Raw genomic sequence first — 26,779 nt, 5'->3', positions numbered from 1 at the left:
TTAAATTAAAAGTAAGTGCATAGAATGTTATTTCATTAATAACTGATTTTTTTATGCTTTTTGTTTTTTATTATTATTTATTGTGAAACTTTTTTACAATTAATGGTTAATAATTATTAGTAAATCAATATATTTAAATAAAAATAAATAAAAAAAAGGAGATGAAGTTTGCTTTGAACCTATGTGCCTTCCCCTTGTAAGATCCAAATATTTCATTAATTAAAATTTTATTTGGCTATAACTCTGTAACCAATGAAATTAAGAAACATTTATGTTATATCGCAGAAAATCTCTCAATGAGGGCTTATTACTGCAGTTAAGAAAAAGTCCAAAATCCAAAAAAGTTGGATTTTGGACTTTTTTGGACACCTTTGGTCCAGTCGATTGCAATCAAAAGGGAAGGTGACAGCTAGATGTTACAACAGTCCTAAATCCAAAATTTCAACATTCACGGCTAATAGTTTTTGAGTTATGGAAGATACATATGTACATACTTACAGACGTCATACTAAAACTAGTCAAAGAGGATTCAGGGGTGGTCAAAATGGATATTTCTGTTGAAATTTGAAAACTGAAATTTTTTTGATCTCAATACTTTCTTTACTTTGTACAAGGAAGTAAAAATGTACAAAACTGTCACCCACGTGCTCTTTAATTATCCTTTATTAAAGAGCAATATTTGTCAGCAATTTTTTTTGGCAGTTGTGTTTTTTAATTTTTAATATTTATCTCTTGTTCTAATTCAGTGTTTGCATTCAAAATGTGGATGATCTAACTAACTTTTTTATGAATGATTTACTTTATAAGCTTATGAGCTTATGCTTCATAAGCTTCAGCTTTTGCATGTGACTGTGAAATGGATTTTTAGAGCATATTAAAAAATGTGACTGGGATTCAGATTTGGGACAGATAACTGTTACTGCTGCACCACTGAGATATTTCTGTCAGGGATCTTAATTTAGACTGGAATATTTTCATTTTATTATTCTAGTGCTGTTGTAATCTAATTCAAGACCAACTACTCTGATTGTAGAACTGTTAATTGCCCCAATCATCAAAATACAATAATATTGACATAAAATTTATTTTAGTTTATTTTGACTTCATATTTATTACAGAAACGTTTTATAATAATACCATTGTTTGGTTAAAAAAATACAGTATTCCACAGTATTCTTTTATATGCAATGAAAATAATAGATAAATATTGTTAATTACCGTAAATTTATGTCCATGATTGTTAATTGTTAGAAACAGATCATTTAGAGCTCGCACCATTATACCAGGTTGTGAAGGATCACCAACCATGGTATGTGTTTTTCCTGAACCAGTAGCACCATATGCAAATACTGTAGCGTTATAACCGAGTAATACATCACGTACTAGACCTCTAGTTGTAGACTCATACACTGTCTCCTAATGTTAAAGAATATTAATAATTAATACATAGATATAATAAATAATTGTTTACAGGTTAATAAATAGATTGTATTAAATGTAAAGAGTAGGTATGCTACTGGTTATTGGAGAATAGAGTGATTGAGGCTATGCTTATAAACTATTTACAGGAAGTAAAAATAAAGAACATTTTGGTTAATCCTCAATCTTCAGCAGTAGTTATAATGAAATTAGTTTAAAATATGATTATTCACTGCAAGAAAAAAACTTATGGAGCAACAGAAAATATTTTACGTTATTTTAAAAATTTAAAGCATAACTGAAAACTCAATAAACAGTAATACAAATAAATAATGGACCTCTTGATTAGACTGTTCTTAGAAAATTGTATTATTTTTATTGAGTTTTGAATTATTACTTAGTTTATTAGTGTAGATAAACTTTTTTTTTGTATTGCTTCATTTTTCTACAATTTCTGTTACACTTATGACGATGTAATTTAACAGTTGACATGTGCATTTAGTTCTGTACTTTCATTTTATGTAAATGATTCTTGTGTGAATGCATAGCTATTTTAGATATTGAAATTATATTTATCTTTATCAAAAATAGTAAATAATAAAAACTTTATTTAAACACTCTCAGACTTTTTTCTTTGCTTTGTTTATATAAAGAATGGCAAACATATTTTTTTCGTGTGTTGAAGGTCTTCCATGTTTACAAGTTGAAATGACCAGTTAAACGAATTGATGTTTAAGTGAATCATTTAATACAATGAGTAACTGTATAATAAACAGAATAACAAATTTTATTTGAAGTTTGAAATTTTGGTAATTTTTGTGATAAAAATTTATTTGTGATTTACCTTATAATGGTAGGAGTACATCTAATAGCTGTTGTAAATCTTCACTACTGTCTATTAACATTTTCTTATAACAATTTTTGATATTTTTATTTCCATTTTTTGCTCATGTGCTGTGGATATGTCAAAAGAAGTATATTTTGTTGACATAATAGATGGAGTATTATGATTCCATAGAACTATGTTTATGGTATTTGTGAGAGCGGTTCTGTGTCTAGTCTTGGGTGTAATAATCCTGCGACTATTTAAGAGATGAATCAGATGGAAAATACACTTTAATTTTACATAAATTTATTTAGTTACTTCAAATCCTGTTCTATCGTTCAATATTAAGGTATTTTAAATAAAATATGTAACAGCACAAAAGTGGAAGATGGAAAAAGAGAAACCTGTAATCTTTAATGATTACAGTAACAGGAAATACAAAGAGAAGTTGTAAAATGAGGCTTGGAAGACCTACTCAAATTTTTGTGCAGTACAGTATTATAATATTGAAATAGTGGTCTTTTTTAATGATTTTTCTGTTGTCTAGCTAGACTAGATGAATGATTGTTGGATTCTGGATGATACTATCTAGTAATTACAATTTAAATGTTTGAAGTAATGAAAACAGGTGTAAAGGAAAATCCTGAGATTTTCATAGTACAACTATGATCTAATTCTTAGATCAAAGAAACAGTTTAAAGGAATAAATCTTTTGAAAAAGTGCTTGAATGTATGAGTTCATAAAATCGCAAATAGAAAATCTTTATAAAAATTCATACTAATTTATTCAATGTAAATTTAATAATAATTTTAATTTTAATAATTCAACATAATTTTAATAGTAGGGGTTTTTTTTTTATAAAACTAATCTGGGAAAGGTAGTTGGCATTTAAAAGTGGAAAGTGAACAAACATATTTTACAAGAATTACAGATAAGTAAATTTATCTCCCTGCAAGTTTGATTAGCTGATGTTTAAACAATAAATTTTTCATCTCTAACTTGAACTTTTAGAGATAAATATAAAAGTTTAAACTATCAAAATAATTGTAAAAAATTGTTATCAGAATTATTGTGGAAAATAAAAGTCTGAATCTAGAGAATTATAAGAGGTGAAAACAACAAATTGTAGCAGCATTTCTAAAATAAAATTAAAAAAAAAAATAATTGCTTTTTAAAAATATAAAATGGGTATTTTTGAAATGTTTTTAATAATTTTATAGAAAAAATATAATGAATTATTAATCAAGAATATAAGAAGTGAATATAAATGTCAAACATAAAAATTCATTTACATTAAAGATAACAAACAAATGCTACAAAGATAACAAATAAAAAAATGCTACAAAGATAACAAATAAAAAAATGCTACAAAGATTCAGTATCACCTGAGTTGAGTCTTCATCAAATACAACATCATAAATGAACTGCCTTTGACTGTTGCGATTTTGGCGTAACACATCCTTCTTCCCTAGTTCTGATTCATCCAAGACTACTGTCTGTAAAGAAAAAAAAAACACAATACATATTTAATGTCATGTCATACTAAAAATATAGTGAAACAGGATTATTGCCAGATATTTAATGTGTACATGTCTCTGGATTTGAGCATGCAAATATATAGAAAAACTTCTTTTTTTTAATACTTACATTTCAAACATAGAAATAAGATTTATTTGGAAGAGGACACTGGTATCAGTTATTTGACAGATCAGTATTTTATTTACTACTTGCGTGATTTAGAATAATACTTAGGCCAGATTTAGAATAATGTATTTGAAAACTACTTTTTTGTGTTGTTAGGTTCAGTTATGAGCTGGCCACCGTGGTGTGAGTGGTAGCATCTCAGCTTTTCATCTGGAGGTCCCGGGTTTGAATCCCGGTCAAGCATGGCATTTTCACACACAATCATCAACATTATCGCACAAATCATTCATCTCATCTTCTGAAGCAATACCTAACGGTAGTACTGGAGGTTAAAAAAAAAGTTAAGTTATGAGAAAATTGCTCTATATATCATAGAAACATATTAGCTTACCAGTAATTTAAAAGTGTGAGAGATAATAAGGTATTTGGCTGCTCTTTGGTGTTGCTGGGTATCAGTGAAAAAAGGAGGTAGATAATAGATCTAAAAAGTGCTTCCATAAGAATTTTTTAATGCATTTACAAAGGAGGTTATATAATTTAAACAAATTTTTTTTTAATCATGTTGTGCTCTTTAAATTAATTATTCCAGATCTATACACATAATTTCCTTGTTGCATTTTACCTTAAGATAAATCTTGTAAAATTTATGAGATTAAAAAAGATATTTCTCTAAGTAAAAAAAAAAGAATAATAACATAATAAATTCTTGTAAATGATAAAAATGTTTAATTTTTGTGAATTGGTGGTATCATTTTAGACATAAATAAAAGTAGCTAGTGTCTTACTGTAAAAAGGTGAACTTGTCCAGAAAATATGTAAATGCAAATTTCTATGAAAAACGTTTGTTTTAAAGCTTTCCCAGTTGCCTAATAAATATTCAGCCTTAAAGGAACTTAGAATTATAACAAGCATTAGTTTTTGATGGGGTAGCCAAAAACAGTGCACCATTAAAAGTATTAATGCTACACAGGTTTAGTTTGCTACACTTCTTTAGTAGAAAACTTAACAACAAACTAACACTAAACAGAAGTTCTGATTTTTTTTTGTAGTAAGAAATATGCTGTTATATATTTATTCACTGACTGATGAATTGTAATAAAAAGGAGCCTTAAATTGGTGATATCCTTTGTCCAATGGTATGGGTGTACCATCACTGTGGGTTAGTTGCCTGCTTAGATTATAAATGATTCAGAAATGTAAGAAGCCTACTTTTAATTTAAGGGTTAAAAAGAACTGCAAACATTACATTATTATTATTATTATTTGAATTGGAATGTCACCTCTTTTGGGAAAGAAGTAGAATGAATGAAAGTGGAACGGGAGAGGTATATTAAATGTTTGATATAGCTTGGACTGGATCATGGTAGTGCTAAGCTGATACCCTGACACTGGAAGGCACACATTTGAAAAGTTAAAGAAGAAACGAGAACAGAAAACTCTGGTGACAAAGTTTTGTAATTTATTTTCTAATTAAAGTTTACTTCTAGTTAATATTTTATCATCTAATGTATTGATTTAATAAAAGAGTCAAAGTTGGTTTGTTTAATTTCAGCTTTATTTATTATTGCTGTAAAATAAATCATACTAATCTTTCATATTAATCTCTCACTAATGAAGGGTTAGTATGTATAATACTAAGTAATATGTACATTACTGTTTAAGTAATATATATATTTATATAATATAATGTGTGTTTTTAGGTAACATAACATAGATATTGTATATTCTGTAGGTTATATTTACAATAATTGAATTTAATTATTTGTTTTCGGAATATTTATTAAAAATTTAATTTCATACATTGAGGGGCATTGTTGCTTTCTATGGCAGAGTGATAGAGTTTGTCTTCCCGAGTTAGGTTCCACATATGAATCCAGGCCAGGCATGGCATTTTTATTCATATGCTACAAATTTCCTTACTTCATATGTTAGTAGGTCGATGTCAGGAAGAACACCTGGTCATAAAATTCCTGTAGATTAACCTCAGAAATTCTAAGAAAATGGGGGTTAAGAGAAGAAAGGACAGTAATAAAAACGTGCTTTGGCAATTCAAAAAGCTTTCAAGTCCAAAATTTGAATCGGACTATATAATTAAATAAACAAGAAATTCTTTATATGTACATATTAAAGGGCCAAATTTTAACACATTTAAACAGTATGAATATAGATACAGGCTAAAACATCTAGATCTGAATCCATGAGGTCAGGCATGTCATTTTTATTTACGTGCTATAAATCTTTGTACTTCACTCCCTTAATAGGTTGATGTGAGGAAGAGCATCTGGCCATAAAATTCCTGCTAAATTCATCTTTGTTATTCCCAGAAATTAAATGTAGAATTTCTAAAAACTCAACAATATAATATTAAGTCAAATTTATCAAATAAGTGTGGATTTTTTAAAAGATTTTTACAGTTTGCCTAATTTGTTAAACAATTACTCATCCCTTTAAAAACATTATTGCTAGCATAAGTGATTTTTTCTTTTACAATTTTAAATGTTGATGATCTTTTTTCTGGAATAAGGATGTAGTTAATTAATTTCATTAGCTTTCAAGTGATTATTTCTGTGAATAGAAAATTGATTGCAATTGAAAAATTGATGCATGGTTTTTACAATCTTTTAATCCATTAAAATAATCTTAAATGATTTAATCATACTTTTAATGTAATTTCAGGTATAATTCGCTTTTAGAATATTTCATTCCAAGATTATTTCTTCTTAGTTTTCAAAGATGTGATAATTATACCTAAAGTGGTTGTTGCTGAGAAGAAAAATAGCTACGTACTTATCTAGACATTTTAATTGACATGAGACTGGGAGTAGAGGTATGTACTTAATGTTTTCATCCTGACTAGTCACATACCAAGTTTAAGCAGTAGTCCCGTATTAGTATGTGATACTTGATATATAAAAATACTTTGATTAAAGTTAAAGAATTTTTTATAAAATTTTTATGCTTTATCATAAAAGAAATAAACATTTTATCTCATCTCTACTATTAATGAATCAAAGACAATAAAATTATTGAATTTTTAATTAGTTTCCCAATTAACGGGATGTTATGATATCCTAGATGAATTTTGTTTTATTGGTTCTTGGATAAATTCTGTGTTGTCTGTATGGATGCGCTAGTTTTTAAACATCATTAAAAGTACATCAACATTTAGGTCATAAAATTGAATAAATATTAGTCAGCATAGGAAATTTAGAGTATGTATTTGTAAACAGTTAAAAGCAAATAAAAGAATAAAATCAATTGCACTGAATTGAATACAAAAAGTTAAGTTATTGTGTACTAACACATTTTATTCGTGACCGATCAATATTTTGCTGTATTACTTTAATGTAGAACTCATATCATATTTACAGTCTTTTCAGAAAGTAATTGTCAAGATGTTTCTTAATTTAAAATATAAATGAGTTATTGCTACAGTAATTGCTACTATTTATAAAACAGTTTTGGAATATTAAAACATTTTTCTATTTTCATTCCTAACTCACTAATACTAAGTTATTCATTAGATTTGATTTATTGTCATATCATCATTAAATTATAAATTTTTTTCTTTTGTTAATACATTTTTACTTTGAGAAAGTTTTTAATATTTTTATTAATGTAACTAGTTACTTATAACAAACATTGCATTTTGTGTACATTTATCTAATTATTTGTATATTATATAATTTTCTAGGCAGAATTACCACTCTTTTCTATAGAAGTTTCAATAAGTATATTTTTATTTCAAACATAAGTAACTATTTATTTTTTCTTTTAAAATTTTGAATTCAGTGTTAGCAGGTGTTCTATTAGTCATTGAATTAGTTCTTTGCCTAACATTTTTTCATTCCTAGTTATATTCCGAATATATTTACTTTAATTATGATGTGAAACATTTCTTTTCTATAAATTTACATGTCTTTTAAAACAGATGTCAAATTTTATAAAATGTTGAGGTTGACTTCTGTGATGTTGTTTTATAAACACCTGTGATAGTATCAGTTACCTTTAATTTGGTGTAAGATATGTTTATCGCTATATAATAAGAGAGGAGGACTATTGAAGTAAAGGTCAAATGAAATATAGTATTATATTTTATTTTTATATATAAATATATTTAACAACATATATTCCTCCCCCCTCCTCTCATACTCATTATGTCTATCCCTATCACTCTCTAATACTAGACAGGTCAGAAATTATAAAAATTGATTATTAGAACAGTTTAATGTGTAAATGAATAATTTTTAGTGACATACGATTCAATTTTTATTGAGTAATATTAAAGAATTTTTTATTAGAAGTATATTAGTTTATATAAAAATGGAAAATAAAAGAAAATAAATGTAACAAAATACAATAAAATGGATTTGAAAGTAAAAAAGCGAAAATTGCATAATAAGCATGTTGTGAAAGTAAAATATTATACTGGCTATCTTAATAATTCTTGTAGAAAAAAAAATTGTTGAATGTCATGGAAGAAATAGATTAAAAAGTTACACTACTAATATTTTTATTGTTACTTGTCTAAATATATACTAAAGGTTGAAAGGTTAGATTAAATTGTACAGATTTAAAAGGGTAAAAAGAATAAATTTATAACTATAGTACTAAATAAATAACTATAATATTGTAAAAATTAATAGATGTAGTGAGAATTTAGCTATTTTGAATAAGATAACATTTTTACATTATTGCTAGTTTGTTTTAAGGTGTAATCTAGAGTAATACCTTATAAGCATAGGGTTTGTTTCTGTAAATATAAATGTTGGTCTACATAAATGCATGTTATTGAGCAAATCAAGTTTAAAATAAAATCTCATGTTTTGAATAATGTATTTTTAGTTCTCAAAAGAGATTAACCACTGGTTGGTTATTAAGTCAAAGAAGTTAAATTTATATTTAAAAAAAGAGGCGTTGAAGAAATTATAAAGAAATAGGTTCTTTCTAATCTAATCTAAATTTTTGTATAATTTTAATTTCTAACGTAACCTGAGTATTTTAAGATGTTTTTCTTACAGCACACACACACACACACACACACACACACACACACACACACACACACACACACCCACACACACACACACACACACACACACACACACACACACACCCACACAGACACATACACACACACACACACACACACACACACACACACACACACACACACACACACACACACACACACACAAACACCACAGACAAAAAATATAGATTGTAAGTTTTTACTTATTTTGATGGATTATACATTTTAATTATTACTATTTTAAGCTACAGGTGAATAATAAAATCGTGTTGTAGACATAAACTGTCAGTTACATTGCTTACATAACACTCCATTTGTAACATGTAGACAGAATTGATCAATTGAACAATGAATAAAATATTGTTTATTTTTAAAAAAATATGTTTTCTAACACTGTAGCTTTTAAAATGTACTTTAATCAATTTTTTTACTATATTATTATTCTTAGTAGTTTTTTTAATTTCTCTTAAAAATTGCCAGTTATCTTTCAGTTTCCAAAAAAAAATTAATTTTGCTTTATTTTTACAAATTAGCTCTTCTCATGAGATTTTTCTCTTACATCGTGTACAAAGGAATAGTAAATACGGATAATTCTCTTTTACGACAGATTCATCATTAAATACTAAACCTGTTGAAATATACTATGACAATATATTATATAATATTCTGAACAAACTTAGAAACATACCTCATGATGAAAAATGTAATGGTAATATATATTCGATAACAATCATGTAGAGCTACCAAAATTTTCAGAAATAAAGATTAACAACGCTATAATGAAAATTGAGTTTGTTAAATACAACACCAAGGAGTATAAAAATTAAACTGTAGTAAGTAACTGTGATAAATTTTACATTGGGAAGACTACATGTTCATTAAACTTCAGATGTAATCATTAAATCCAAGCATTATATACATATACAAACATCATATTATAACAACAAACACATGTAATATTAACTTCAATGTGACTTTAATAAAGTAAAATTTATGAATTCTAGGTTTAACAAATATAATATATTTAACACACAAATACAACACGGTTCAATAATATTTGGTCAAAGATTTTCATATATAATTTTGACAGTCAAGTTTTGTAAGAAAATAAACAATAAAACAGGTACTTTTACTATTTCACCTATAAAACCATTGATGTAGATTACAGTAGCTGATTGTAAGTTTTAAATATCTTCTGGAAGTAAATTTTCACATTAGTAACAAATGAAACAAGATATTAATAAAGCCATTATGAAATTAATATCTTATTTGCACAGTCATTTTTTAGTGAAATTGTTATTAGTTATTTTATCATTATAATTATATTAATGTAAATTCAGATTTCATTTAAATTTTATTAGAAGCTTAAATAGAAATCTGCAGTGTAATGATTTAAAAATGAACCATCCTAATTTTATTTAATTATCTGTGTCTGTGTTCTGTAAGATTGCAGCTTTAACTTTTTATTAATTTGGTGGTAAAAGATTTTTTTACGTAATTTTTTATTAATGTAATGAAGTAGATATTGTAATTACAATATAATACTTCTTATTGATCTAGTAAAGTATGCTGACTATGACAACTTACCCGTCACTAAAGTTTACTTTTATTTTAATTGGTTCTTAATTGATTCATATAATACTCTAGGTATCTTGTGCATCTTCATCTCTTGTGTATCTTGTGCATGAATCAGGGCCTATAAGCAACTGTGACAGTTTATAATGTCATTCTACTAGCAGTGCTTGATTCATGGATTTTACAGAGATGAATGTATTAATAGTTAGAACCAAAAATAGAATGTTAACCATTAGGCAGTATTAAATATCGCTATCGCTTCCAGTCTAGCATTAAACTATTAACCTCTCATACTCTGGTCAAAATTTAGCTGCTAACAGTCTGCGTGGCTTTGGTGCTCAGTATGTATGTTATATATTTGTTGGTTCGAAAATAACTTTAGAACAACTGAACTGGTTTGAATGTAATTTGGCAGGACTGGTTTTTTTTAAAGCTTTTTAAGTTAGTATGTTTATAAGGAGAGGAGTTTAAGCTGATATATTGGAAAAGAAGCATTCTAACCCATCGCTAATTACTGGATTTTTTTTTTTTTAAGTTCTTTCATTTTTAGTAAGATTGCATTATAGGAGAATGAAAGGTTTATTAAGTTTTCTTAAAAGATAAGTAGAAATTATATTGCTCAATCGTTCTTTAAATTGTATTTTAGACTTAACTGTTAAAAGAAATAGAAATAAGTTAATAGTGTATAAAAAAATATTTGTATGATTATTTAACTTTATGTAGGGTAAAGCTGACCACCTTTGACATGTTAGGTAACAGTCTAAAAAACTGATAAAATTGTTTTGCTGCTTAGCGTGTGTGTTTTTCCAGTTTACTTCCTCCCAAAAAAAATAATTAGTTGGGCTTATATAATTTACTTATCGATCTCAAATTACAAAGGCATGAAATAATTTTATATTACTATGGCATAGTTTTCTTTACATGTAAAAAAAGAAATAAATGAACAATTTTGTAGTAAAATAGGATAAACGTTGCTTGTGCATGACGTTAAACATTTTTTTCTGAAATTTTAAACTGTTATATATGTTTTATTTTGTAAATTATTCTTAGATAATTATTTACCCTGCTGAAAGCTTAATAATTTCTAATCTTATTTTTTCTCGCACACTTGCCAACATATGCATGCATGCATGCACACAGTATGTGTAAGTATATATGTATATGTATAAGTATAAGTATAAGTAAGACTATCAGATATGTCCCAACTACAGATAAAAACTAAACAATGGGCAGTTTAACAATCCCCAGTTTCTTGAAATGGTTTCTAATAAAATATTTCAAACCATATACATTCTTAAGTAACAGATGAGAAAAAATGTTATTAAATGTACCATAATCAAGCAGGTTGTGTTTCTTATTATATTTTGATTTATAATTATTTTTTTTATGCAAAGAATTTTTGTTCGTTGTCTACAAAATATAGAGAATGATATGGCTACTGTACGAATCATCTTCGATGTTACATTTAAGTTCATTTATTCTACTACAAAAGATTTTATTCTTGATAATCTTGAATACAGTAGAATTCAAAACATACTGCATTCATTTGAAATAAATATTTCAATGGAATAAGTTTTCTTTAATGGAATTATAAATGCAGTATATGAGAGCTTAGTTAAATAAAATCAAACAAGTTTGATAGCATTAATAAAATTGTGTGTATGAAAGAAAATAATGATGTTTCGTTATGTACAATGAAATTATGAAAATAATTTCAAGGAGTAGTTACCTACATGATTATTATAATTACTACATCGTATATTAAGTGATCCAATAAATTACCTGTAATAAATCCAATAAATAACCTGTAAAGGAGTTACTAAGATGAAAAAATAAAATAAATGAGATGGTGTAGTGTCTAATTTTTAATCTTCAAACAGTCCTTTGTTGGTGGAAGAAATGTGACAAATGACAAACCAGGGTTAGGAGACTCTATATTGCATAACCTATAAATGGAAACTGCGTGAAAATTCCGCCCGCAAAATAGACTGTTTTCACAATTAAATTTTGTCAAAACTATAAAAACCTTTACAACACCCTACACTGTTTCACGAAGAGACCACAAACAGTATGTATATATATATATATATATATATATATATATATATATATATATATATATACTTTTCTTTTTCAGACTCAAACTGGGGATCCTAGGACTTAACGAACTCAAAACTGAAGAAGGAACCCCATCTCAAATCTATCCCAGAAATGGGACAAAGGTAAGTAAATATCCGCGATTAGACAATGGCCACAAAGTGACCCAAATAGCAAGCGAACACTATTTTTGGTGTATTAAAGAGCGTTTTTTTTTTTTTTTTTTTTTTTTAAGCAATGCATGATGTTACAATCCCAATAGGTATTCCAAAGAAATGATTGATCAAACCGATTTTCTTCAAATTTAGCTCTTATGTTTCTATAAATGGGCGGGAAGCATTGATCAAATTAATTTTTCTTCCAAAATTCGTTAAGGGGAATATCAGGAAAAACCAGTTTCGATTTTCTTTAGAGGCATTTTAGAAAAAACTTCATTAAAGTAAATTTGTTGTATGCATATATAAATAATTCAAAAACGTTTTTCAAAAATTAACCCCTGCCTCCTAAAATTGAAACATATGTTTCTTGTTCTTTTACTTTATCTCTCTTTGGTTTAAATGTTTTTCAAAAATGTTTTGAAAGTAGTTTATACTTCATATATAGAGCTATCAAGAAATATCTACAATTTTTTTAAATTAAAGACCCTGGACCCAAAACGTAGAAAAGTGTTTTTGATAATGTTCTTTTTCTTACTTGAGCTCTTAATGAAGCGGATTGATTTAGAGAAAACTTTAATTTTTAACAGATTTGTTAACCTTAACCTATATATGAATATTTTTAGAAAACATTTTCTTAAAATTTATTTTCCCCAGTTCTAAAAGATTTATATTCTGTTTTTTTTGTTGTTTGGCTCTAACTCTTTTAAATTTTATTGTTAACAGGCAGGAAAGTCATTCAATATTTTGCCTGCTTTTTTATATAGAATATCCTTTTAAAATTTTAAATTAATGTGGCTGAAATTTATATTCATTTGGAATAGTGGTGAATACTTTCATAAATAAAAAAAAAATTATATGTTTTATATATATATAAAGTTTGATGGCTAAATTGGTTATATAATGTTATGTAGTATAATATAGAAAGTCGTTTTGTTGTGCCGAATATTTTCCTTATTATTATTTCTTATAAAAGACTAAAATATAATTTTAGTCAATTTTTCTCTTAACTAATAAAAAAAATTTGAGCCCTCATTTAAACTTTCGACAAAAAAATACTGTCAAAAGGTTTTTAAGTATTTTTGGACTTTAAATTGTCACATTAATTTTATTATAGTACATCTCGAGTAAATAAATAAATTACAAAAAAGAAAAAAAAATTCTTCATGACAAAAGATACTCTAATATTTTTAATTCAAGTATAACTTAGCCGTCGTATAAATTATAACTACCTTTTATATTAAGAAAGAGAAATTTCTAAAACGATACGAAATTTTCAAGTACAAGGCTAAAAAAATAAATCTGGAGGCGTGTGTGTGAAGAGGATATAGCGTGAGTCGTGGTAATGAGAGGATAGGAAATGTATCGACCAGTAATAACGGTAACGTACAGTCAAGTACTCGAGTTATCAGTAATAGCATGATGCCCATACCACAGAAGTAGACACGAACACAAGACAGATTACAAACACGCTCACCGCCATAATTCGTACCACAAATCACAACTACGTACTTAGCATAACTAAGGTCGTGTCGTAATATAGAGTTCCGGTGTTCCTGGACTTTATGCCGCAGGAAATGGAGAGGGGTGCTGCGGACTGTCTAAATAAAAATGTTTTAAATTAAAAAGAAAGAATATATATTTGTAATTTATTTTAGATTATCTTTACAGTTTTCTCGCTGAATGTATATTTACGATAGGTATTAAGTTAATAAAATGTAATTATATAATAGATATAATATTTTCATATCTATGTTACTTTTTAACTTTTTAGGGAGATTTTTATGAAATCAATTTTAATTTATTTTACATTTATTTAATTTTATTTTTATTTAAAATACGAATAAGCTTATAAAAATGTTAACCGTAAAATCTATCCTTTATAAGAAACGCAAAGATGAGAAATCTGCATCTTTTGTAAAATTACATGAAGGATTACAGATAACAACGTAAAGACTGCTACCAACCGCAAATGAGGCTTACTGGATGAACTAGGTATTAAGAGAGTTTGTCCGACGGCGGAAACACCGAAGACTTATTTACTCTTACCAACTCGCAAATCGACATTTTAAAATTGTTTAAAATATACAAAAATAATAATTTTTATGAACCAAAGCTACGTATCATCGCAGAAATAGATGTTCTTAATGAATATAGGGTTTTTCGATAAATATGTGATAATCTTTGTAATTTCACGTTTTTTTATTTGAAAATCTGAAATTTTTGTTCTAACCCTGATTTTTTCCTCCTAATCCGTTTACGAATCGCGCCGCTAGATACCAGTACTTGATAGTACTAGGTAGCGTACTAAAACGTGATTATGTATACTTGAAATAATGAAATTTAAAAGAAAATATACTACAGCGTGTTTTAACAGTAAATACTCTTATGTAAATGAAAACTGATTTTTTTACCATTACGCTTTTGACCGATCTTATAATTTTTTAAGCGAAATTACCTCCAAAATTAGTCTTCGATATCCTTATATCATAACAAATCAGTGTTAGGGAATAATGACAAAATTAATAAAGTATTTTCATTTCGTCTAGGTAGAAGATGTTACCCACCGGGTTGGTCTAGTGGTCTTCCCAAATCAGCTGATTTGGAAGTCGAGAGTTACAGCGTTCAAGTTCTAGTAAAGCTAGTTATTTTTACATGGATTTGAATACTAGATCGTGGATACCGGTGTTCTTTGGTGGTTGGGTTTCAATTAACCTCACATCTCAGGAACGGTCGAACTGAGAATGTACAAGACTACATTTCATTTACACTCATACATATCATCCTCATTTATCCTCTGAAGAATTATCTAAACGGTAGTTACCGGAGGCTAAACAGGGAAAAGAAAAAAGGTAGAAGATGTTGCCGGCCTCCTTGGCGTGAGTGGTAGCGTCTCGGCCTTTCACCCGGAGGTCCTGGGTTCTAATCCCAGTCAGGTATGGCATTTTTCACACACGCTACAAAACATTCATCTCATCCTCTGTGCGGAATGAATTGCTTGACTGTGGAATCGGAGGTAAAAAAAAAGGATAGACGTTATTTTTCGTTTAAAATTCATCCTCACAAATTGTATAGAAAACATCTGCAGTTGGTTATCAGAGGAACTGTCCATTTAATTAAAAGTAACTCTTGAATCGGCATACATTAAAAAAGCTGACAACTGGCACCACAGTTAGCTGTCGCACGGCTAAACTCGCGTTCTGGAAAAGTCCTACAGCTGTTGATTGTTTCTGATGCACGGTTTACACACACAACTTAATTTATAATTAATTAAATTTTATTTAAATAATAGCTGAAGAGGCGTGCCGTAGGGACGCACTCCACAGCTAGGCCCTCCGGGCGGGTTGCCCTGGCGGATGGCATCTCGGAATTGGATTATTAGGTGTTCAAAATTGATTACCTCTTGTGTAAAAATATTTTTTTTTTGAATGATGAGAATGATATAACGAAAGTTAAATTAGAAATTTAACTCTAGAAATTGATACTACCGAATCGGGATTTTCCGCTAGTGATCGGTACATTCCGGTGCTAAGCTAAGTAGGACGGACACACACACACAGACAGAAAGATAGATAGATATACAGATGCTCTTTAGTAGTGTAGGATAATATTTTTTGGATTATATATTTTTTCAATTCAATGATTCTAACAAAAGCGCACGCGCATACCGTATTTAATTCGCGCGGGTGTGACTGTACTAGCGGCAATGGTCGGCACTAACTAAACGAATAACTAATACATAGCTAACTAAACATTACAAAGAAGAAATTCCTTTGTTCGGTCGGCAGATGGTGTAGCCGCGAGGCTTAACGTATCAGATACCGAATCAACCGGGGGATCGAGTTCAAGACCCAGCCAGACTGCATTACTTTTTTACATCTCAAATATTATTCATTTATTTAATTCTACCGCTCACCTGTGACGTCACAACATAGACGACTGCAACAGCATTTTTTCGGGTGGGGATGCGATTTTGCAAATAGTTTTTTTTTTACAATATCGTTATTTTTTAGTTGTTAACAAATGAGCTTAAGAAAAATATGAGCTTGAGAAAAATATTAATTCGGGGAAATCTCGATATACTGAGGGTGACCTTGCTCTACAGCCTCATCCCCTTGATCTTTTAAGTCGAAAATTTAATGACTTCTATGCTCCATATATAGAAGTAATTTGATTAAGTTTGGTCAAAATTGGTCCAGTAGTTCTGGAGTTATAATGTCATTTAGAGACCAACACCGAACACACACATTTGCATACGAACATTAACATTCTGAAAATTTCCATCTGTTTTTTGGGTTCGTTAAGTATCAAAGTCAAGATCAGGTGAAAACCGTATATGCCCAAATTGGACCGATTAGAATACTTTAATTTCTAAAGCTATAGTTTTGCTGTAGCGCTAACTAGACGGGAAAGTAAAAAATAGAAAAAACTTTAAAAATTTTTGAAAAAATGTCAAATTACATTTTTGTATTACATTTGTTTAGTTGTGATGATAAAGAAAATTGTGTTTTCTGTGTGCAGTATACTTTAAGTACGAGTAGATATAAATAATAATTTAAATCAAAGTTTTGCGCATTTAATTTTTTGAGCACGGTTTTAATTTAAGCTATTAAAGTAGAATTTTTTTATTTTTGCAGATACTTTATAAAAAGGTTTTATAATTTAAAAAAAAAAATATTATTTTTAACTATAAGTGTTTAATTCTGGAATGGGTGACCGCCAAACACGACTGCTGGTAGTATTTGAAAGAACTGATTTTGGATACGGACTGTATCCAAAATTCTCATCCAGAATTCACCGCTGGGCTTCTAGCAGTGAATTCAAAATTATTTACTCATGGCGTTTGAAGATTAATTTTGGGTTTAGTTGTGAAATGTGTAATAATAATATTAATAAGAATTTTTTAAAACTGATCATATTTATTTTATTACAGTATTATTACCTTAATTTATTATTTTTTAAAGAGATAGACAAAGTTAAAGTCGGTTTGAGATTTCCCACTCATCATGGTGCCCATCCAAATCCAGCGCTCAAGGCAACTGCCTCGCTCGTTATATTCTTGTGATAATAAAAAGTACGTAATTAAAGTCTGATTTTAAGTTCACCGCTAGTGAATTTAACGATTAGTATGTGAAATGCAGATCTAGAGAGTTCATTGCATAATGAACAGCGTTTCGGATTGGCTGGAATCGTTTATCTTATAAACATATAGAATAGTTCAGAAGCTTACTTTGCAATCTTATTGGTAGACTGAATTTTATCCTTTTTTCCTTCAGGATTTATTACAGTTTTCTATTACTTTGACTATTAATTTAGCTATTTAATATTAAATTATAAAACTCCTAGGAGTAAAACTACATAAAAAAAGTCGAGTTCGATCCTGACTTCTTTGTTATTGAATTATTTAAATTTTGATATAATCTTATTTCTTTATACTGTTTGATCCTAATAGTATAATTTATTAATTAAAAAAAGGAGAAGAGGTCAGTGACTAGTTTAAAAAAGTACAAGAAGTAGAAAAATGTCTATCGTTATTTTTGTCGTGTGAGAATAGGCCTTTTATTATTATTAATAAAGATGCCGTTCAATTATTCAGTTTGTTTTTTCTTTTGTAATTTTAGTTTAAAAGAAAATACGATATATGTTTTTCTGTCTATCTCTCTGCTTACCTGTCTACTTTTAGATGTCTGTCAAAATTGATAGAAAAGTAGTAGGGGTTGTTTCATCAATAATTAATTATCACAATAAAACTTTGAGTACGGCTCAAAACACGCACGCGCGTACACACACATCTTATAGTTTTTAACAACAAGCAGAATTGTTTAGTCTTTATTGTTCTCAGACCCGCTTTATTACTAATATTTTTTTATTATTTTTTTCCAAATTGTTTAGCTTTCTTCTTCTTTAAACGCTTTTTCCTCGTATTTTATTAATACAAATCCATTTCGTATTGTTTTTTTTTTGTCTTCAGTCATTTGACTGGTTTGATGCAGCTCTCCAAGATTCCCTATCTAGTGCTAGTCGTTTCATTTCAGTATACCCTCTACATCCTACATCCCCAACAATTTGTTTTACATACTCCAAACGTGGCCTGCCTACACAATTTTTCCCTTCTACCTGTCCTTCCAATATTAAAGCGACTATTCCAGGATGCCTTAGTATGTGGCCTATAAGTCTGTCTCTTCTTTTAACTATATTTTTCCAAATGCTTCTTTCTTCATCTATTTGCCGCAATACCTCTTCATTTGTCACTTTATCCACCCATCTGATTTTTAACATTCTCCTATAGCACCGCATTTCAAAAGCTTCTAATCTTTTCTTCTCAGATTCTCCGATTGTCCAAGTTTCACTTCCATATAAAGCGACACTCCAAACATACACTTTCAAAAATCTTTTCCTGACATTTAAATTAATTTTTGATGTACACAAATTATATTTCTTACTGAAGGCTCGTTTAGCTTGTGCTATTCGGCATTTTATATCGCTCCTGCTTCGTCCATCTTTAGTAATTTTACTTCCCAAATAACAAAATTCTTCTACCTCCATAATCTTTTCTCCTCCTATTTTCACATTCAGCGGTCCATCTTTGTTATTTCTACTACATTTCATTACTTTTGTTTTGTTCTTGTTTATTTTCATGCGATAGTTCTTGCGTAGGACTTCATCTATGCCGTTCATTGTTTCTTCTAAATCCTTTTTACTCTCGGCTAGAATTACTATATCATCAGCAAATCGTAGCATCTTTATCTTTTCACCTTGTACTGTTACTCTGAATCTAAATTGTTCTTTAACATCATTAACTGCTAGTTCCGTAAAGATTAAAAAGTAACGGAGATAGGGAACATCCTTGTCGGACTCCCTTTCTTATTAGGGCTTCTTTCTTATGTTCTTCAATTGTTATTGTTGCTGTTTGGTTCCTGTACATGTTAGCAATTGTTCTTCTATCTCTGTATTTGAACCCTAATTTTTTTAAAATGCTGAACATTTTATTCCAGTCTACGTTATCGAAAGCCTTTTCTAGGTCTATAAACGCTAAGTATGTTGGTTTGTTTTTCTTTAATCTTCCTTCTACTATTAATCTGAGGCCTAAAATTGCTTCCCTTGTCCCTATACGTTTCCTGAAACCAAATTGGTCTTCTGCTAACACTTCTTCCACTCTCCTCTCAATTCTTCTGTATAAAATTCTAGTTAAGATTTTTGATGCATGACTAGTTAAACTAATTGTTCTGTATTCTTCACATTTATCTGCCCCTGCTTTCTTTGGTATCATAACTATAACACTTTTTTTGAAGTCTGATGGAAATTCCCCATTTTCATAAATATTACACACCAGTTTGTATAATCTATCAATCGCTTCCTCACCTGCACTGCGCAGTAATTCTACAGGTATTCCGTCTATTCCAGGAGCCTTTCTGCCATTTAAATCTTTTAATGCTCTCTTAAATTCAGATCTCAGTATTGTTTCTCCCATTTCATCCTCCTCAACTTCCTCTTCTTCCTCTATAACACCATTTTCTAATTCATTTCCTCCGTATAACTCTTCAATATATTCCACCCATCTATCGACTTTACCTTTCGTATTATATATTGGTGTACCATCTTTGTTTAACACATTATTAGATTTTAATTTATGTACCCCAAAATTTTCCTTAACTTTCCTGTATGCTCCGTCTATTTTACCAATGTTCGTATTGTAAAATGTCATTATTAAACAAGGTTGTGAAATTAACTGTGGACACCTTTTGTGTTGTAGTAAATAGTAGCATGGGGGACTTTAGAAAGAGAAGAATTTAGGTATTTTTTGTGATTTGTTTTACTTTTACTTTTACTCTGCAAATTTTTGAGAGAAAAATATTTTTCATGAAATGCTACTTGAAGTCGACTGGATAGCTTAAAGTTTTGTACGAATTGCTTAAGTGAGAAACATTTTTCTTTGTAAAACCTTGTTTTTACAATGATGCCGATGATTGAAGTATGATAAGGTGGTTGTTGGGAGGCGTGATGTTACTTCCTTTTCTAGATTTCATTAGCAAAGATAGTGGAGTTAATTAAAGACAGATAGTTTTGGATGAAAAAAGGGTAATTCTACTATGGGTATTTCATCCATTGTAATCAAAAGTAATGAAAACGCGATGCTCTACAATCTTTTCAATTTACAGCGACAACAAAAAAGTAAAGCTAACCCCCTATTCTTGTTTTATCACTTTGATAATAAAACGGTTAATGGTGAATATGCGACCACGTTCTCGTATATTAATAAGCAATATCCTCTTGTTGGACATGAAAATTTCTTCGGTTTCAATTCTAATTCTTAAATCAACATCACCTATTTTTACAGATTCATCTTGTCGGGAACAATCAATCACGTGTAACGGATAATTGTTTATGTAATCTGAAAAAGTGTACGGCGATTTGATATTTTTATAATATGATTTTTGAAATTCCTTACAGTTTATGCATCAACATCTGTCTTTGTCGTAAATCTTCATAAGGATACGGAGTTGAATTTTACATCACTTTAATATTTCTCATATTACAAGAATCAAATTTCGACATATCTTTAACAGCTTTATCTTTCCTAACGATTTGTAACCCTACAATATCATAACGCGGTTTGTCTATCTTCGATGATGTTTTTACGTTCCATGTTATAGAATTTGTTTGAGGAACTGTTTGATATTCGTGAAGTTCCTAGTTTCTAATTTGCATACCCACCTCTTTATTTTTAATTCTCAATTTAGCCAATTCCATTTGACCATCGTGCGCCACTTTTAAATACGGTACACTCCATACGATTTCTGTAATTTCCAATTTTTTTCTTTCCTGTTTAACCGCCGGGAGTCACCATCAGGTATAACTTCAGAGGATGAATGAGGATGATATGTATGAGTGCAAGTGAAGTGTAGTCTTGTACAGTTTCAGGTCGACCATTTCTGAGATGTGTGGTTAATTGAAAACCAACTACCAAGGAACACCGGTATACACGATCTAGTATTCAAATCCGTATAAAAGTAACTGCCTTTACTAGGACTTGAACGTTGAAACTCTTAACTTCGAAATCAGCTGATTTCTGAAGACGCGTTCACCACTAGACCAACCCGGTGGGTTTTTATTATTTCCAGTTTAGAACGATGATATGAAACTGTAGCGCTTATAGCGTTTACGCCGTTATTACTACGTTTCAACACTAATTCTTGTCTATTGTTTATGATTATTTTTTTATAATCTTCAGCAAAAATCATCAACATTGATAAGGTATTCACAACGTAAAATTGTCATCATTGTCCGTGTAAATTTTATTTTCAACATTCGTCCATCTGGCACTTTCAACCGATAAAAGAAAAAATTTTATGATTGAAATCGCGTTTTTCATAATTGTTGTTACACTCGCATTTCTAGTGCCGGCTACTTTTTGCCCGTTTGTAAGATACTTAATCTTATCGAATACAAATGCATAATGAGGAAAGTACATTGAAATAGATGTTAGTTTGGCCTCAATACGAGATCTTTTATGTATGTATGGCAGTATATCATTCATAGTGTTGAAGATGGTAATTCCAACTTGTAGATGCCATTTGTGTAATCACTTCAACTGTAGATTACATGAATATGGTGACTTGTATTTGAAGTATGACTTCTAGTTACCGGCTGATATCTTTGACAACCCACCGGGTTGGTCTAGCGGTCAACACGTCTTCCCAAGTCAGCTGAATTGGAAGTCGAGAGTTCCAGCGTTCAATTCCTAGTAAAGCCAGTTATATTTACACGGATTTGAATACTAGATTGTGGATACCGGTTGGGCTTCAATTAACCACACATCTCAGGAACGGTCGAACTGAGGCTGTACAAGACAACACTCATACATATCATCCTCATTCGTCCTCTGAAGTATTATGTAAACAGTAGTTACTGGAGGCTAAACAGAAAAAAGAAAGAAAGGCTGAGATCTTTGACAGCTTCTATTCCCTGTGCTTAAGAACTTACAATTTGGACGTTCCTGTTATGTACCTATTCATTGAGCTGTATGGAAGAGGCGGTATATTGTTCGGTTTCAGTGTAGTCAGCAACTTAACAGCAGATTGTTTATCAACGATCTGCTGTAAGTTGCACACAACGATTTACTGTTCCCACTGATAAGTAGGAACTGTAAATCGTTGTGTAAGCCGTGGGTTGGCTACAGCATTTATCTTAATTGTGTTTTGTTTGTTGCAAATAAAAAGAAACAAAACTTATACTGCAACAATTACACCTGCTTATATGAATAAAATTTAAAAATTAGATTACATTGTATTACATCAATTGCTAATAAAATATAAATTATTATAAATATAATAATATTAATATAAATAGTTATTTTTAAGAAGTAGTATATCATTCATCTATGTAATTTAAATGCTTTATGTATTAGCTGTTCAGTGTTTAAAAATTAATGAATAAAATTATATTTTCTGTTCATTATATTTAATTATATTATTAATTATATTTTCTGTTCATATCTTCTGTTCATTATATTTATCAAATCACTAATTGAGATTTATTGATTTTCTACTGAAAATTTTCAACACTACACTATATTACATAAATATACACTCTACACTATATAAATAAAACAATTATTTTGAAACTTTTATTAATTTTAAGTAGAAAAAAGTTTCCACAGCATTTATGTAGTTTTAGATTTTAAATAATGAATATTCAAAATAAAAACCATCTTTTGAGATGGAGGCCCTCCACTTCATCCCTCTTAACCCTCCCCACCCATCTTGTTATGGTTCGACTACCTCTGTTTTTCTTTTCAGGTAACCAATTTTCATCAATTATAGATTAATTTATTTAATTTTCATTTTTAATTATAAATTAAATTTATAATTGATGCAAATTTGTTTAAATGTTCTTATTACGAAGTAAGTGCAAATTAAGAAAGGATTTTTTTCAAAAATTTCAAGTTTAAAGGGTTAAAATGGGGTAATAATGAAATTTACTATTATTTTTTAATTTTTGGTTGACAAAAGAAGATATCAACTTGATTTTCGATGTGTTTAATCTTCATATGAATATCTAATAACTAATTTTTATTTTTTTCTGAAATTCCGAGTTAAAAGGATTAAAATGGATTTTGAATTTTATTTGAAACGCGGCTATTTAGTTTTAATTTCTCGGTACGAAATGAAAATATCAATTTGATTTTTAGTGTGTGTAATTTTCGTGTAAATATCTAAAAATAAATGTCTAGATTTTTGGAAATTCGACCTTAAAAGGAGTGAAAGGAAAAAAAGATTTGAACAATAATTGCAAATTTTACCTTTTTCGGACTATACTAAATAAGATATTCACTAAATTTGGGCTTATAAATGCTCTTCAATAAATATCTAAGTTCTATTTTCGTGTTTTTTTTTTTTAATTTCGATTTTTTTTTTCTCTACTCCCCTGGGCCGGACTGACTTGATGGTATTACGCCACCCAGGAGAGTGTCCGTTACGCTAATAGGCCCTCCCCACCTACCGGCTATATACAGGCATGGCAGGTCAGGCCTACCGGTGGCTCTTTTGAGATTTTTTATTCTCTATTATGTCCTCTGTGGAACCACATCATACATACAAGTCGTGATGTGACCCCCGGATCTTTTATAATACTCTCTTGTCCCTACAGCACACCGCAAGGAGTCCTCAGCGGATCATTGAAACCAGCACACCTAAGCATGCTGGCTCTCACCGCTGAGGCTGTCCACCCGACCTAACATACTAGAAACCCATACTTCTTTCATCTTCATTCTTCTGTTTTAGTACTGTCTTTATATAATCAGCGACCTTCCTCCAGTTCTCCTTACTGCTGAGCATGAAATCCACGGTTTCCTTCGGCGTTTTTCCATGAATACCCGCGTCGTGTCTTAGTCTTATCCATTTATTACATACTAAAAACGTATGCTCAGAATCATCGTCTTGTTCGCAGTACATGCACGTGGGTTCATTCCTTCTTCCCACCTTATGGAGATAACCATTGAAACACCCATGACCCGTCAGGAACTGGGTAATCCAATAGTCAGTTTCTCCATGCCGCCTGTTAATCCATCCTGTTAATTTTGGAATTAAGGTTCTTGTCCATCCAGCCACTCCAGCCTCCGCCCATCTCTCCTGTCAGATTCTATGTATGTTTTCCCTGACTTCATTTTCTGCTCTCCCTAAAAACCTGTCGGTTCTATATCTGGCGATAAGGTCAATCGGTAACATTCCCGAAAGCATACAGAGGGCCTCGTAAGAAACAGTTCTATAGGCACATACTACTTACAGTAGTATCCGATTTTTTACGGGGTGCGATGGTGTACGGCGTGGCTGCTCAACCAATACAGCCACTGTCATTGTTACTTCATGTGCGGCGCGACTGGCTGTGCCTGAATCCGATTACTTGACTAAAAAACATAAATAAAATATAAAAATTGACCGCGATGGCAAACGCAAGTAATCATATAACGGGGATGCTACTCGTAGTTATAAATAAATTAATACAGTGAAATATACGAGATTGTTAATAATAGTTACATTTCTTTGAAATTATATATTTTTTGTAAGCTTTCCTGCTTATTTTTTTCGATTTCTCTACTATGGATCGCATTAAAACTTCCATTCCTCTGTATTCTGCTATTTTCTCTTATTGCAATATTCCTTCATAATTTCACTATGCCGTTTCTTTCTTTTTCGGATAACTGAATCGTAATTTGTATTTTTTTTATTTTGCCTAGAAAATCTTTTAATTTCTGGATTTTAACAAAATTTTCCTATGCTGGATTTCCTTTTCAGAGATCTCCCTGTTAGGTAGATTTAATAAGAAAGGTACCTAGTAATGGATACCATGATTCGACTTCCGGAAAATTTCAACCTATCTTCGCGTTTCACATCTCCCAGAACCCAAACCACCGTCAGTTCAAAAGTTATATATATGTCAAAATGATACATAAAATACAACGATCCAAAATCTGGGTCGAGTTCGTTAATGGGAAAAATCGGACCGTGGGGTGGAAAGGGGGCTTTTTCGAAAAAAAACAAAATATCGTTATAACTTTCTTATTAAGTAAAATATCCAACTCGTTTAAAAGTCCCTACTCTCTCTTTGGATAAGGACTTAAAACTTATATAAGTAAAGTTTTTGGATATCAACAACCGTTAGCGCAGGGGATGGAAAAAATGGGGTTTCGAAGACAAAAAAATTTACCTCCCTTAATAGGCACAGTATCGATTCGGTTTAAAGTGGTCGTTAGTCCTCTAAACATTACATAAAACTTTTTTGTCTGAAACTTTTTTTGATATGACCAACCGTTACGGCAAAGAGTGACCAAAATATTGCTGCAGTTGTAAGAAGATGGGGCTTGTCGTATGCTAAACGTGAAATTTTTTTTCACATGCAACCATTGTCGTATTGAGTAAATTTGAAGTTTTTCTTAACTTTAAGGTGGCAATCTTATATATCTCCTACTTAGCACTGGTGAAATCTACCTCCGCCTTCCGGCGAGCCGAAAGGAATTTTTTTCTAATTTATGAGAAGCAATTTAATTCAGTTTTACTGTTATTTAATGAATTTGAACGTTTTCTTTGTAAATATATTTTTACCCATTCTTTAAGAAATACCATACAATAATTTTTTTCATTTTGAAAAAAAAATTTCAGGCAAATTACATGATGAAATCTTTTATTTCTTATCGAATTGGAAAATATTTCGATTTTTTTATTTTATATAATTGTAAATTGTTTTTAACGAATTTGATGCGTTTTTAAAATATAATTATTATGTATTTGTTTTGAAGCGAAGCTTCTGAACGCTGGCTTTGGGATGGGGAGTCAACTGAGGAAAAATGAGCGTCACGAAAAAGCATCACGCGCTAGCTGATTCCTCCACTACGCCTACCTCGTGCTATATAACACGTGTGTTCGATAAGCGCATGTCTCTCACTCTCTCTTTCTCTCCCTCACTCTTATACACGGTTTATGCATATACGTGGGAAATACATATGTAAATAAATATTTTTTTATTATACATAT

At 29.9% G+C, this 26,779-nt stretch overlaps 1 protein-coding gene across 1 annotated transcript in view; it reads right to left on the bottom strand.

The window, feature by feature from the left end:
• The window catches only part of LOC142330029 (kinesin-like protein KIF19), a 106,145-nt gene that overhangs the window by 33,399 nt on the left and 45,967 nt on the right, over positions 1–26,779 (bottom strand). The window contains exons 4-5 of the mRNA XM_075375042.1: positions 3,632–3,742; positions 1,219–1,416 (exon numbers count right to left, since the gene is read on the bottom strand). Coding sequence (XP_075231157.1) covers positions 1,219–1,416; positions 3,632–3,742 — 309 coding nt within the window. The remainder of the gene's footprint in view (positions 1–1,218; positions 1,417–3,631; positions 3,743–26,779) is intronic.

Source organism: Lycorma delicatula, chromosome 9 (assembly GCF_047948215.1).
Source record: "Lycorma delicatula isolate Av1 chromosome 9, ASM4794821v1, whole genome shotgun sequence".
NCBI classification, from domain to species: Eukaryota; Metazoa; Arthropoda; class Insecta; order Hemiptera; family Fulgoridae; genus Lycorma; species Lycorma delicatula.
The sequence above is the reverse complement of the archived record's forward strand: the minus strand, read 5'-3'. Positions and strand labels throughout refer to the sequence as shown.